The following is a 16248-nucleotide window of genomic DNA, read 5'->3' as shown; positions in this document are numbered from 1 at the left end:
CACGCCACGCCACGCCACGCCAAGTTACGCCACGCCAAGCCAAGTCAAGCCACGCCACGCCACGCCACGCCACGCCAAGTTAAGCCACGCCAAGTGAAGTCAAGCCACGCCACGCCACGCCAAGTTACGCCACGCCAAGTCACGCCACGCCACGCCAAGTCACGCCACGCCACGCCAAGTCACGCCACGCCACGCCAAGTCACGCCACGCCACGCCAAGTTACGCCACGCCATGCCACGCCATGCCAAGTTAAGCCACGCCAAGTCAAGCCACGCCACGCCACGCCAAGTTAAGCCACGCCAAGTGAAGTCAAGCCACGCCACGCAACGCCAAGTTAAGCCACGCCATGCCACGCCATGCCAAGTTAAGCCACGCCATGCCACACCATGCCAAGTTAAGCCACGCCAAGTCAAGCCACGCCACGCCACGCCAAGTTACGCCACGCCAAGTCACGCCACGCCACGCCACGCCATGCTAAGTTAAGCCACGCCAAGTCAAGTCAAGCCACGCCACGCCACGCCACGCCACGCCATGCCAAGTCAAGCCACGCCACGCCACGCCACGCCACGCCACGGCAAGTTAAGCCACGCCAAGTCAAGCCACGCCACGCCACGCCAAGTTACGCCACGCTACGCCACGCCACGCCACGCCACGCCACGCCATGCCATGCCATGCCATGCCAAGTCAAGCCACGCCAAGCCAAGTCAAGCCACGCCACGCCAAGTTACGCCATGCCACGCCATGCCACGCCACGTTACGCCACGCCAAGCCACGCCACGTCACGCCACGCCACGCCACGCCACGCCACGCCAAGTTACGCCATGCCACGCCACGCCACGCCACGGCAAGTTAAGCCACGCCAAGTCAAGTCAAGCCACGCCACGCCAAGTTATGCCACGCCACGCCAAGTTACGCCACGCCACGCCAAGTTACGCCATGCCACGCCACACCACGCCACGCCACGCCACGCCAAGTTACGCCATGCCACGCCACGCCACGCCAAGCCACGCCATGCCAAGTCAAGCCACGCCAAGTTACGCCACGCCACGCCATGCTAAGTCAAGCCAAGTTAAGCCACGCCACGCCAAGTTAAGCCACGCCACGCCAAGTTAAGCGATACTCCGGAGTAGATTCACCCTGGGGTCATTTGAACCGTGATATCCAGCCAAGTAGCCCACCCGAACTTTTTTCGATATTAGCTGAACATCAGCTGAGTTACTGAGTTATCCCGAATAGCTTAGTACAAGCGCTAACAGACCCTGGCAGTATCTCCAAAATTACCACACTAAAATCACATGCCATGACACCAAACTTCTACAGTAGTACAAATATGGTCTGTACTCACAAAACGATGCATTTGGAAGTTTGTACATAGTCCAGGAGTTTATTATTATCATCAACACAAGCCTGATAGCTTCTGTGCTGCTAAAGCTGCGTCGACGTCACTTCAGAGAGCTGGGAGCTTCAAAATAAGATGAGGGTTGATCTACTACTCTAGACAACAAAGTATATGCTATATTCTACATGTTTTTTTTATGAATTTTTATGTTGTAGAGTTGTGAAATTATTTTATTAATGGAGAAATTGAGCAGCCTTGCTTTGTTGTCTACAGTAGTAGATCAACCCTCATCTTACTTACCCCAGGTTGAATCTACTCCGGAGTATCGCTTTAAGCCACGCCAAGTTGAGGCGTGGAGGACCAGATGAAAGGTGGAGCTGATGGCGTGGAGGACCAGATGAAAGGTGGAGCTGATGGCGTGGAGGACCAGATGAAAGGTGGAGCTGATGGGGTGGAGGACCAGATGAAAGGTGGTGATGAGGGCGTGGAGGACCAGATGAAAGGTGCAGCTGATGGGGTGGAGGACCAGATGAAAGGTGCAGCTGATGGGGTGGAGGACCAGATGAAAGGTGCAGCTGATGGGGTGGAGGACCAGATGAAAGGTGGTGATGAGGGCGTGGAGGACCAGATGAAAGGTGCAGCTGATGGGGTGGAGGACCAGATGAAAGGTGGAGCTGATGGGGTGGAGGACCAGATGAAAGGTGCAGCTGATGGGGTGGAGGACCAGATGAAAGGTGGAGCTGATGGCGTGGAGGACCAGATGAAAGGTGGAGCTGATGGCGTGGAGGACCAGATGAAAGGTGGAGCTGATGGGGTGGAGGACCAGATGAAAGGTGGAGCTGATGGCGTGGAGGACAAGATGAAAGGTGGAGCTGATGGGGTGGAGGACCAGATGAAAGGTGGAGCTGATGGCGTGGTGGAGCTGATGGGGTGGAGGACCAGATGAAAGGTGCAGCTGATGGGGTGGAGGACCAGATGAAAGGTGGAGCTGATGGCGTGGTGGAGCTGATGGGGTGGAGGACCAGATGAAAGGTGCAGCTGATGGGGTGGAGGACCAGATGAAAGGTGGAGCTGATGGCGTGGAGGACAAGATGAAAGGTGGAGCTGATGGGGTGGAGGACCAGATGAAAGGTGGAGCTGATGGCGTGGTGGAGCTGATGGGGTGGAGGACCAGATGAAAGGTGCAGCTGATGGGGTGGAGGACCAGATGAAAGGTGGAGCTGATGGGGTGGAGGACCAGATGAAAGGTGGAGCTGATGGCGTGGAGGACAAGATGAAAGGTGGAGCTGATGGCGTGGAGGGCCAGATGAAAGGTGGAGCTGATGGGGTGGAGGACCAGATGAAAGGTGGAGCTGATGGCGTGGAGGACCAGATGAAAGGTGGAGCTGATGGGGTGGAGGACCAGATGAAAGGTGGAGCTGATGGGGTGGAGGACCAGATGAAAGGTGGAGCAGATGGGGTGGAGGACCAGATGAAAGGTGGAGCTGATGGGGTGGAGGACCAGATGAAAGGTGGAGCTGATGGCGTGGAGGACCAGATGAAAGGTGGAGCTGATGGGTGTAGCTGATGGGGGTTTTACCTTGCAGTCCGTTGGTGCTGTTGGCGGAGCAGTTGGGTGGAGGAGGAGGTGAAGCCGGCGGCCGGACGACGGGAGCGAAGGCGCTCTTCTGTTTCACGGCGGCTGAGAAGGAGAAAACTCCGTGAGAGGAGTTACAGTTGGACACCATGGTGGGACTGGAGGGGACGACTGAGACAGAGAGAAGCTGGTTAGAGGCTGGTTCTGACTGGTTCTGACCGGTTCTGACTGGTTCTGACCGGTTCTGACTGGTTCTGACTGGTTCTGACCGGTTCTGACTGGTTCTGACTGGTTCTGACCGGTTCTGACCGGTTCTGATCGGTTCTGACTGGTTCTGACTGGTTCTGACCGGTTCTGACCGGTTCTGATCGGTTCTGACTGGTTCTGACCGGTTCTGACCGGTTCTGACTGGTTCTGACTGGTTCTGACCGGTTCTGATCGGTTCTGACTGGTTATGACTGGTTCTGATCGGTTCTGACTGGTTATGACTGGTTCTGAACGGTTCTGACTGGTTCTGACTGGTTCTGACCGGTTCTGATCGGTTCTGACCGGTTCTGATCGGTTCTGACTGGTTCTGACCGGTTCTTTTTTTAAAATTTTTTTGTTTATTTATTTCAAGCCAGAATTTAAAAAAATACATTTTAAAAAAATATATATATTTATAAATAACAGTCACTTATGCCCACTGGGCATAGAAAAGAACAAATGATAAATTAAACAACATAATACCAGCTTTAAAGGAGTGGGATGAAGACAAGCTTATTTACTCCCACCCCCATCCAATCCGCAATAGTTTACATGTTTTCAATTCCCACTATACTTTGTAGTCAACTGCATCAACAGTATTCATAAGTTTACATATAATATACATCACTGCAACACATAGCCATAACATACACCTATTATATATCACACATACATACAACAGTATTCATATGTTCACCTGGTTCTGACTGGTTCTGACCGGTTCTGACTGGTTCTGACTGGTTCTGATTGGTTCTGACTGGTTCTGATTGGTTTTGATTGGTTCAGACTAGTTCTGACCGGTTCTGACTAGGTGTTTATAAATCATAAACAGATGTAGCAGCACCACCATAAACAGGTGTAGCAGCACCATCAGGTGGAGCAGCACCGTCATAAACAGGTGGATCAGCACCATCATAAACAGGTGGAGCAGCACCATCCTAAACAGGTGGATCAGCACCATCATAAACAGGTGGAGCAGCACCATCAGGTGGATCAGCACCGTCATAAACAGGTGGATCAGCACCATCATAAACAGGTGGATCAGCACCATCATAAACAGGTGGAGCAGCACCATCAGGTGGAGCAGCACCGTCATAAACAGGTGGAGCAGCACCATCAGGTGGAACAGAACCACCATAAACAGGTGGATCAATACCATCATAAACAGGTGTAGCAGCACCAACAGGTGGATCAGCACCATCATAAACAGGTGGAGCAGCACCATCAGATGGAGAAGCACAATCATAAACAGGTGGAGAAGCACCATCATAAACAGGTGTAGCAGCACCATCATAAACAGGTGGAGAAGCACCATCATAAACAGATGGAGCAGCACCATCATAAACAGATGGAGCAGCACCATCAGGTGGATCAGCACCATCATAAACAGGTGGAGCAGCACCATCATTAACAGATGGAGCAGCACCATCATAAACAGCTGGAGTAGCACCATCATAAACAGGTGGAGCAGCACCATCATAAACAGGTAGAGAACCACCATCAGGTGGAGAAGCACCATCAGGTGTAGCAGCACCACCATAAACAGGTGTAGCAGCACCATCATAAAGAGGTAGAGAAGCAACATCAGATGGAGAAGCACCATCAGGTGGAGCAGAACCATAAACAGGTGGAGTAGTACCATCATAAACAGTTGGAGCAGCACCATCATAAACAGGTGGAGTAGCACCATCATAAACAGTTGGAGCAGCACCATCATAAACAGGTGGAGTAGCACCATCATAAACAGTTGGAGCAGCACCATCATAAACAGGTGGAGTAGTACCATCATAAACAGTTGGAGCAGCACCATCATAAACAGGTGTAGCAGCACCATCAGGTGGAGTAGGACCACCATAAACAGGTGGAGCAGCACCATCATTAACAGGTGGAGCAGCACCATCATAAACAGGTGTACCATCATAAACAGGTGGAGCAGCACCATCATTAACAGGTGGATCAGCACCAAAATAAACAGGTGGAGCAGCACCATCATAAACAGGTGGAGCAGCACCATCATTAACAGGTGGATCAGCACCATCATAAACAGATGGATAAGCATCGTCAGGTGGATAAGCACCATCATAAACAGGTGGAGCAGCACCATCATAAACAGATGGATAAGCATCGTCAGGTGGATAAGCACCATCAGGTGGAGCAGCACCATCATAAACAGGTGGAGCAGCACCATCATAAACAGGTGGAGTAGCACCATAAACAGGTGTAGTATTTACCTTGGTACTTACTGCCGTACGGCGAGTTGGCAGACGAGCCGTTGAGGAAACCTGGGGAAGTTGCCACTCCCAGGTTTGGCATGTTGGTGTTGCCATAGCCGTTCATGCTGTTGCTGACAGTGTTTCCATAGTTACTCTGCTGGGGGGTGGAGCTCGGTACGTATCCCCGTGGCGACACGCTGCTGGTGTTCCGACTATAACCAACTGGAGGAGGAGAATATCACAGTTATAACATCAGGGCTCCTGAAAGGTTTTACCACCAAACATCTGTGGAGCACGCCAAGGTGTGGACACGCCCAGGTGTGGAACACGCCCAGGTGTGGAGCACAAACAGGTGTGGAACACGCCCAGGTGTGGAGCACAAACAGGTGTGGAACACGCCCAGGTGTGGAGCACAAACAGGTGTGGAACACGCCCAGGTGGAGGTTATTAACACACCTGCCATTCTCTTCCTTCTTTACCTTGTGTCGTTTCAGAGACGTTGACAGCCAGCTGTCCACTGAAGGAATTCACTCCCATCATGCCGTGCGACGTTGTGTTGCCTAGCGACGGGATCTGGTTGTGGTTCCTCGGTACGCTGTAGAGAGCTTCAGCAATGTCCGCGGCTCGCTTAAGAATAATTTCCTGGAGAGACAAAATACAAAAGACACCTGCTGTAACACCTGAATCCACCTGCAGTAACACCTGAATCCACCTGCTGTAACACCTGAATCCACCTGCTGTAACACCTGAATCCACCTGCAGTAACACCTGAATCCACCTGCTGTAACACCTGAATCCACCTGCAGTAACACCTGAATCCACCTGCTGTAACACCTGAATCCACCTGCTGTAACACCTGAATCCACCTGCAGTAACACCTGAATCCACCTGCTGTAACACCTGAATCCACCTGCTGTAACACCTGAATCCACCTGCTGTAACACCTGAATCCACCTGCTGTAACACCTGAATCCACCTGCTGTAACACCTGAATCCACCTGCTGTAATACCTGAATCCACCTGCAGTAACACCTGAATCCACCTGCTGTAACACCTGAATCCACCTGCAGTAACACCTGAATCCACCTGCTGTAACACCTGAATCCACCTGCAGTAACACCTGAATCCACCTGCAGTAACACCTGAATCCACCTGCAGTAACACCTGAATCCACCTGCAGTAACACCTGAATCCACCTGCAGTAACACCTGAATCCACCTGCAGTAACACCTGAATCCACCTGCTGTAACACCTGAATCCGCCTGCAGTAACACCTGAATCCACCTGCAGTAACACCTGAATCCACCTGCAGTAACACCTGAATCCACTTGCTGTAACACCTGAATCCACCTGCTGTAACACCTGAATCCACCTGCAGTAACACCTGAATCCACCTGCAGTAACACCTGAATCCACCTGCTGTAACACCTGAATCCACCTGCTGTAACACCTGAATCCACCTGCTGTAACACCTGAATCCACCTGCAGTAACACCTGAATCCACCTGCTGTAACACCTGAATCCACCTGCAGTAACACCTGAATCCACCTGCTGTAACACCTGAATCCACCTGCAGTAACACCTGAATCCACCTGCAGTAACACCTGAATCCACCTGCTGTAACACCTGAATCCACCTGCAGTAACACCTGAATCCACCTCCAGTAACACCTGAATCCACCTGCAGTAACACCTGAATCCACATGCAGTAACACCTGAATCCACCTGCTGTAACACCTGAATCCACCTGCAGTAACACCTGAATCCACCTGCTGTAACACCTGAATCCACCTGCAGTAATACCTGAATCCACCTGCAGTAACACCTGAATCCACCTGCAGTAACACCTGAATCCACCTGCAGTAACACCTGAATCCACCTGCTGTAACACCTGAATCCACCTGCAGTAACACCTGAATCCACCTCCAGTAACACCTGAATCCACCTGCAGTAACACCTGAATCCACCTGCAGTAACACCTGAATCCACCTCCAGTAACACCTGAATCCACCTGCAGTAACACCTGAATCCACCTGCAGTAACACCTGAATCCACCTCCAGTAACACCTGAATCCACCTCCAGTAACACCTGAATCCACCTGCAGTAACACCTGAATCCACATGCAGTAACACCTGAATCCACCTGCTGTAACACCTGAATCCACCTGCAGTAACACCTGAATCCACCTGCTGTAACACCTGAATCCACCTGCAGTAACACCTGAATCCACCTGCAGTAACACCTGAATCCACCTGCAGTAACACCTGAATCCACCTGCTGTAACACCTGAATCCACCTCCAGTAACACCTGAATCCACCTGCAGTAACACCTGAATCCACCTGCTGTAACACCTGAATCCACCTGCTGTAACACCTGAATCCACCTGCTGTAACACCTGAATCCACCTGCTGTAACACCTGAATCCACCTGCTGTAACACCTGAATCCACCTGCAGTAACACCTGAATCCACATGCAGTAACACCTGAATCCACCTGCTGTAACACCTGAATCCACCTGCAGTAACACCTGAATACGGGTTCAGTTTGTTTTATGTTGCACAGGCATGACACACAGACACTTTCTCTGCTGTGGTTATTACTACAGTTGGATTTACATTCATTTACAGCCTCTGTTCTCACTTCAAGGTTACTCTAATTTTTAACAGACCTGTGTGTGCGTGTGCGTGCACGTGTGTGTGTGCCCGTGTCTTCGTGTTTGATTAACTCATGGGTTCAGAAGCGTGTCGAAGGGAGACCCGGTATAGGAGGATGTGGGGGATATAAAGAGCCCCCCTCCTCCATCAGTGTTTGACTCGTGAAAGAGGAGGACGGCCGTCCTGCTCACTGAGCTTCTGGAGACATTTGTAGTTCTTTACAGGAATATAAACTGCTAAACCGGGCCGTAAAGTTATGGCTACTGTAATACCAGCTAAACCGGGCCGTAAAGTTCTGGGTACTCTAATACCAGCTAAACCGGGCCGTAAAGTTATGGCTACTGTAATACCAGCTAAACCGGGCCGTAAAGTTATGGCTACTGTAATACCTGCTAAACCGGGCCGTAAAGTTCTGGGTACTCTAATACCAGCTAAACCGGGCCGTAAAGTTATGGCTACTGTAATACCAGCTAAACCGGGCCGTAAAGTTCTGGCTACTGTAATACCAGCTAAACCGGGCCGTAAAGTTCTGGGTACTGTAATACCAGCTAAACCGGGCCGTAAAGTTCTGGGTACTGTAATACCTGCTAAACCGGGCCGTAAAGTTCTGGGTACTGTAATACCAGCTAAACCGGGCCGTAAAGTTCTGGGTACTGTAATACCTGCTAAACCGGGCCGTAAAGTTCTGGGTACTGTAATACCAGCTAAACCGGGCCGTAAAGTTCTGGCTACTGTAATACCTGCTAAACCGGGCCATAAAGTTCTGGGTACTCTAATACCAGCTAAACCGGGCCGTAAAGTTCTGGCTACTGTAATACCTGCTAAACCGGGCCGTAAAGTTCTGGGTACTGTAATACCTGCTAAACCGGGCCGTAAAGTTCTGGGTACTGTAATACCAGCTAAACCGGGCCGTAAAGTTCTGGGTACTGTAATACCAGCTAAACCGGGCCGTAAAGTTCTGGGTACTGTAATACCAGCTAAACCGGGCCGTAAAGTTCTGGCTACTGTAATACCTGCTAAACCGGGCCGTAAAGTTCTGGGTACTGTAATACCTGCTAAACCGGGCCGTAAAGTTCTGGGTACTCTAATACCAGCTAAACCGGGCCGTAAAGTTCTGGGTACTGTAATACCTGCTAAACCGGGCCGTAAAGTTCTGGGTACTCTAATACCAGCTAAACCGGGCCGTAAAGTTCTGGGTACGGTTTGTGTCACTAAGCACTCAGCTCAGGTGTGCAGCTCACCTGGTTGTTATGAGGCATCCCATACAGCGCCTCCACCAGGTCAGCTGCTCTCTTCAACAGCACCTCCTGTAACAGAAGAAGAAGAAGGTCCGTGTTTGTTCTGGTTAACAGTTCAACACCACAGAAGAAGAAGGTCCGTGTTTGTTCTGGTTAACAGTTCAACACCACAGAAGAAGAAGGTCCGTGTTTGTTCTGGTTAACAGTTCAACACCACAGAAGAAGAAGAAGGTCCGTGTTTGTTCTGGTTAACAGTTCAACACCACAGAAGAAGAAGAAGGTCAGTGTTTGTTCTGGTTTACAGTTCAACACCACAGAAGAAGAAGGTCCGTGTTTGTTCTGGTTAACAGTTCAACACCACAGAAGAAGAAGGTCAGTGTTTGTTCTGGTTAACAGTTCAACACCACAGAAGAAGAAGGTCCGTGTTTGTTCTGGTTAACACTTCAACACCACAGAAGAAGAAGAAGGTCAGTGTTTGTTCTGGTTAACAGTTCAACACCACAGAAGAAGAAGAAGGTCCGTGTTTTTTCTGGTTAACAGTTCAACACCACAGAAGAAGAAGAAGGTCCGTGTTTGTTCTGGTTAACAGTTCAACACCACAGAAGAAGAAGGTCAGTGTTTGTTCTGGTTAACAGTTCAACACCACAGAAGAAGAAGAAGGTCCGTGTTTGTTCTGGTTAACAGTTCAACACCACAGAAGAAGAAGGTCAGTGTTTGTTCTGGTTAACAGTTCAACACCACAGAAGAAGAAGAAGGTCCGTGTTTGTTCTGGTTAACAGTTTAACACCACAGAAGAAGAAGGTCAGTGTTTGTTCTGGTTTACAGTTCAACACCACAGAAGAAGAAGGTCAGTGTTTGTTCTGGTTAACAGTTTAACACCACAGAAGAAGAAGGTCAGTGTTTGTTCTGGTTAACAGTTCAACACCACAGAAGAAGAAGAAGGTCCGTGTTTGTTCTGGTTAACAGTTCAACACCACAGAAGAAGAAGGTCAGTGTTTGTTCTGGTTAACAGTTCAACACCACAGAAGAAGAAGAAGGTCCGTGTTTGTTCTGGTTAACAGTTTAACACCACAGAAGAAGAAGGTCAGTGTTTGTTCTGGTTTACAGTTCAACACCACAGAAGAAGAAGGTCAGTGTTTGTTCTGGTTAACAGTTCAACACCACAGAAGAAGAAGAAGGTCCGTGTTTTTTCTGGTTAACAGTTCAACACCACAGAAGAAGAAGAAGGTCAGTGTTTGTTCTGGTTAACAGTTCAACACCACAGAAGAAGAATTTCCGTGTTTGTTCTGGTTAACAGTTCAACACCACAGAAGAAGAATGTCAGTGTTTGTTCTGGTTAACAGTTCAACACCACAGAAGAAGAAGGTCCGTGTTTGTTCTGGTTAACAGTTCAACACCACAGAAGAAGAAGGTCAGTGTTTGTTCTGGTTAACAGTTCAACACCACAGAAGAAGAATGTCAATGTTTGTTCTGGTTAACAGTTCAACACCACAGAAGAAGAATTTCCGTGTTTGTTCTGGTTAACAGTTCAACACCACAGAAGAAGAATGTCAGTGTTTGTTCTGGTTAACAGTTCAACACCACAGAAGAAGAAGGTCCGTGTTTGTTCTGGTTAACAGTTCAACACCACAGAAGAAGAAGGTCAGTGTTTGTTCTGGTTTACAGTTCAACACCACAGAAGAAGAATGTCAGTGTTTGTTCTGGTTAACAGTTCAACACCACAGAAGAAGAAGGTCCGTGTTTGTTCTGGTTAACAGTTCAACACCACAGAAGAAGAAGGTCCGTGTTTGTTCTGGTTAACAGTTCAACACCACAGAAGAAGAAGAAGGTCAGTGTTTGTTCTGGTTAACAGTTCAACACCACAGAAGAAGAATGTCAGTGTTTGTTCTGGTTTACAGTTCAACACCACAGAAGAAGAAGGTTAGTGTTTGTTCTGGTTAACAGTTCAACACCACAGAAGAAGAATGTCAGTGTTTGTTCTGGTTTACAGTTTAACACCACAGAAGAAGAAGGTTAGTGTTTGTTCTGGTTAACAGTTCAACACCACAGAAGAAGAAGGTCCGTGTTTGTTCTGGTTAACAGTTCAACACCACAGAAGAAGAAGAAGGTCTGTGTTTGTTCTGGTTAACAGTTCAAGACCACAGAAGAAGAAGGTCAGTGTTTGTTCTGGTTAACAGTTCAACACCACAGAAGAAGAAGAAGGTCTGTGTTTGTTCTGGTTAACAGTTCAAGACCACAGAAGAAGAAGGTCCGTGTTTGTTCTGGTTAACAGTTCAACACCACAGAAGAAGAAGAAGGTCAGTGTTTGTTCTGGTTTACAGTTCAACACCACAGAAGAAGAAGGTCCGTGTTTGTTCTGGTTAACAGTTCAACACCACAGAAGAAGAATGTCAATGTTTGTTCTGGTTTACAGTTCAACACCACAGAAGAAGAAGAAGGTCCGTGTTTGTTCTGGTTAACAGTTTAACACCACAGAAGAAGAAGGTCAGTGTTTGTTCTGGTTTACAGTTCAACACCACAGAAGAAGAAGGTCAGTGTTTGTTCTGGTTAACAGTTCAACACCACAGAAGAAGAAGAAGGTCCGTGTTTTTTCTGGTTAACAGTTCAACACCACAGAAGAAGAAGAAGGTCAGTGTTTGTTCTGGTTAACAGTTCAACACCACAGAAGAAGAAGAAGGTCCGTGTTTGTTCTGGTTAACAGTTCAACACCACAGAAGAAGAATTTCTGTGTTTGTTCTGGTTAACAGTTCAACACCACAGAAGAAGAAGGTCCGTGTTTGTTCTGGTTAACAGTTCAACACCACAGAAGAAGAAGGTCAGTGTTTGTTCTGGTTAACAGTTCAACGCCACAGAAGAAGAATGTCAGTGTTTGTTCTGGTTAACAGTTCAACACCACAGAAGAAGAAGGTCCGTGTTTGTTCTGGTTTACAGTTCAACACCACAGAAGAAGAAGGTTAGTGTTTGTTCTGTTTTACAGTTCAACACCACAGAAGAAAAAGAATGTCAGTGTTTGTTCTGGTTAACAGTTCAACACCACAGAAGAAGAATGTCAGTGTTTGTTCTGGTTAACAGTTCAACACCACAGAAGAAGAAGAAGGTCAGTGTTTGTTCTGGTTAACAGTTCAACACCACAGAAGAAGAATGTCAGTGTTTGTTCTGGTTAACAGTTCAACACCACAGAAGAAGAAGGTCCGTGTTTGTTCTGGTTTACAGTTCAACACCACAGAAGAAGAAGAAGGTCAGTGTTTGTTCTGGTTTACAGTTCAACACCACAGAAGAAGAATGTCAGTGTTTGTTCTGGTTAACAGTTCAACACCACAGAAGAAGAAGAAGGTCAGTGTTTGTTCTGGTTAACAGTTCAACACCACAGAAGAAGAAGAAGGTCAGTGTTTGTTCTGGTTAACAGTTCAACACCACAGAAGAAGAAGAAGGTCCGTGTTTGTTCTGGTTAACAGTTCAACACCACAGAAGAAGAAGAAGGTCAGTGTTTGTTCTGGTTTACAGTTCAACACCACAGAAGAAGAATGTCAGTGTTTGTTCTGGTTAACAGTTCAACACCACAGAAGAAGAAGGTCAGTGTTTGTTCTGTTTAACAGTTCAACACCACAGAAGAAGAAGGTCAGTGTTTGTTCTGGTTAACAGTTCAACACCACAGAAGAAGAAGGTCAGTGTTTGTTCTGGTTAACAGTTCAACACCACAGAAGAAGAAGAGAATTATCATCATCACTGATGGTGTTTATTTCCTGTTTCAGCTTATTTCTCACTGTGTGTTTAAACCAATCAGAGCTCAGTTACACTTCAGAGAGTGTGACCTGCACGTGCACGCAGTAACACACACACACACACGTGCACACACACACACACACATCACCTTTTTTAACACTGAACCACTTCACTTCAACGAACAATTTGAGTGTTAAACAGCTGAGTTTGTGTGTGTGTGTGCGTGCACATGTGCGCACGTACGTGTGTGTTCGTGTGTGTGTAATCAGGCAGTGACAGAACAATGCTTCATTTAGTCTTTATCTTAATTAAACACTCTGCGTTAATCTGCTGCTTTTCATTATAAACTTCTTCAGGAGGCTTTTCAATTAACCCCGCCCCCTCCACCTCCTTCTCCACCTCCTCTCACCCCTCCATCCTCTGTTCATCCATCCATCCTCCGTTCATCCATCCTCCGTTCATCCATCCATCCTCCGCTCATCCATCCATCCTCCGCTCATCCATCCTCCGTTCATCCATCCATCCTCCGCTCATCCATCCATCCTCCGCTCATCCATCCATCCATCCATCCTCCGCTCATCCATCCATCCATCCATCCTCCGTTCATCCATCCTCCGCTCATCCATCCATCCATCCTCCGTTCATCCATCCATCCTCCGCTCATCCATCCATCCATCCATCCTCCGTTCATCCATCCATCCTCCGTTCATCCATCCATCCTCCGCTCATCCATCCATCCATCCATCCTCCGTTCATCCATCCTCCGCTCATCCATCCATCCATCCTCCGCTCATCCATCCATCCATCCTCCGCTCATCCATCCATCCATCCTCCGTTCATCCATCCATCCTCCGCTCATCCATCCATCCATCCTCCGTTCATCCATCCTCCGCTCATCCATCCATCCATCCTCCGTTCATCCATCCATCCTCCGCTCATCCATCCATCCATCCATCCTCCGTTCATCCATCCATCCTCCGTTCATCCATCCTCCGATGGATGAACGGAGCGGAGGCTCATCCATCCATCCATCCATCCATCCTCCGTTCATCCATCCTCCGCTCATCCATCCATCCATCCTCCGCTCATCCATCCATCCATCCTCCGCTCATCCATCCATCCATCCTCCGTTCATCCATCCATCCTCCGCTCATCCATCCATCCATCCTCCGTTCATCCATCCATCCTCCGCTCATCCATCCATCTTTTCCCAGTCTTTTTCTCTTCTTACCTCAGTTCACCCCTTTTTCTTTACGCTCTTTTATTTTCTCTTTCTCTTTCTCTTTTCTTTTCTTTAATTCCTTCCTTTTTTTATTTAATCTTTTTCCTTTTTATGCCTTCACTTTTCATCTTTTGTCTTCCACATAATGTTATTCCTTTATTTTCCTTTTAGTTCTTTTAATTTTCTTTCATTTCCTTTCTTTTCCTTTTCCTTATTTTTATTTCTTTTTCCCATTCATTTTCTTTTCTCTTCTTCTCTTCCTGTACTTTTTTTATTTCCTCCTTTTCTCACCACCTATATTTTCTCAGATAATAAACAAACGTAGTGAAGGCTGATTTACGGCCAGTTTAACACACTGTGACTGTCACATTACCATCGGCTGACTGTGTGAGCGTGCACGTGAGCGTGCACGTGTCATGTATCACACATAGGCTGAAAGGAAGCAGCTCTCACCCTCCGATCGTCTTTAATCTGCTCGTTTATGCAGAGTGGTGCTCGAGTGTGTCACAGCCCGGGAGGAGATTTACACTCACGTGCACGCTCACACACACACACACATGCACGCTCACACACGTGCACGCTCACACAGTGTTTATAGTGACAAATGAAAGTCTGATTATTACAAGTGTTTTATTGTCGGGTGACACGCGCCTCCCTCTCGGCCTCACACACACACATTAACGGGGTTACCACGGCGATGGAGCTGGAGGTTGGGATGTCATCACCGAGGAGGAAACCAATTATTCTCCTCCACCCACTCACACGCAGACGCAGTCCCATCCTTCAGACTGTGGAGAGGAACGCTAATCGACACAACATGAAGCGTAATTACCGTCAGATGGAGAGTTCAGATAACGCGCTCGTTATTAATGATGACAGCAGCTAAGCCCCGCCCCCTTCACCCATTCACAGGAAGTCACTCAGTCAGTCAAGTCTGGGTTATCCAATAAAGGAACCAGGAGCCTGAACACAACAGTGAGAGCTTTGAGTTCTCAGACAGATCAGCATCAGTTTCCCACACATTGATGCTAAGTTAGCTGTTAGCTGTTAGCTGTGTCTCCCTTACCGCCGTGAGTGAACAGCCAATCAGAGCCAGTTCTCAGAGACAACAGCTCTAAAAATGCAGCAGGTTAAGGGACCATCCCAACGTCCTCCACTCTCCAGAATACACCATCCGACCGATGGCCTGGAAGAGGCCTGATGGGAGGAAGTTCTCCTCACCTGACCGGCCTCTTTTAACTAAAGTCTGACTGAACGTCATCATTCAGTTTGCTTCCATGAACAGTCGAGCTCAGTTAATCAGACTGCTGTTCATGTCCCAGTAAACAAACAAGTGTTGAGGTGTTGCTTCCTGGATCAAAGTGTGTCAGACTCCTCTGGGGTGATGATTTACCCTGTTTCAGCCCATCAGTGTCGGGCTGATTCTGGTCCCATCAGGGCAGTAAATCAGAGACTCTTTCACAGCTGTGTACATTCTCTGTTTTTACTGGCTTCTTCTGTCTGACAACTTCTTCTGTTAGCTCTGAGTCAAAGCCTGGGACCAGAACTGGGACGAGAACCAGGACCAGAACTGGGACGAGAACCGGGACCAGAACTGGGGAGTACCACCTGGTCAACTGAAGTCATCCAATCAGAACCCACCCAGCAGAGGGCTGGATCTGGATCAGCAGACCCTCCCTAACCTGGGTTTAGTGAACACAAAGCTGTCTGCTGGCTGCTTTATGAAGGGCAGGAAACAAGCAGAGAGACAGAAACTCACAGATGTTAGTTCTTTATAGAGATCAGATAAGAAGACCAATCACCTGTGAGTGTGTGTGTGTGTGTGTGTGTGTGTGTGTGTGTGTGCACGTGCACGTGTGAGTGAGTGTGTAACAATCTCCCTTCTTGCCACATGGCTGCACTCGCTGATTACCTGATTTGACTGTTCCAACCTCCCTGTTTGCCGATGGGCTTTGCTCACACAAACTGCTGCAGCCGGTATTCAATCATCGGATGTGTGTGTGCACGGTTTAAAGCTGCGTGTTGATGTGTGTGTG

The 16248-nt window shown here is 48.3% G+C and overlaps 1 protein-coding gene across 1 annotated transcript in view; it reads right to left on the bottom strand.

Annotated features, from left to right (window-relative positions):
- Positions 1-2904: 2904 nt before the first annotated feature.
- LOC142374476 (transcription factor COE3-like) overlaps positions 2905-16248 on the bottom strand; it is a gene marked incomplete at its 3' end in the record, with an annotated part of 45295 nt that continues 31951 nt past the window's right edge. The window contains exons 7-10 of the mRNA XM_075458202.1: positions 9271-9336; positions 5854-6016; positions 5393-5596; positions 2905-3086 (exon numbers count right to left, since the gene is read on the bottom strand). Coding sequence (XP_075314317.1) covers positions 2905-3086; positions 5393-5596; positions 5854-6016; positions 9271-9336 — 615 coding nt within the window. The remainder of the gene's footprint in view (positions 3087-5392; positions 5597-5853; positions 6017-9270; positions 9337-16248) is intronic.

The sequence above is a fragment of the Odontesthes bonariensis genome, chromosome 23 (assembly GCF_027942865.1).
Source record: "Odontesthes bonariensis isolate fOdoBon6 chromosome 23, fOdoBon6.hap1, whole genome shotgun sequence".
NCBI lineage: Eukaryota > Metazoa > Chordata > Actinopteri > Atheriniformes > Atherinopsidae > Odontesthes > Odontesthes bonariensis.
The sequence above is the reverse complement of the archived record's forward strand: the minus strand, read 5'-3'. Positions and strand labels throughout refer to the sequence as shown.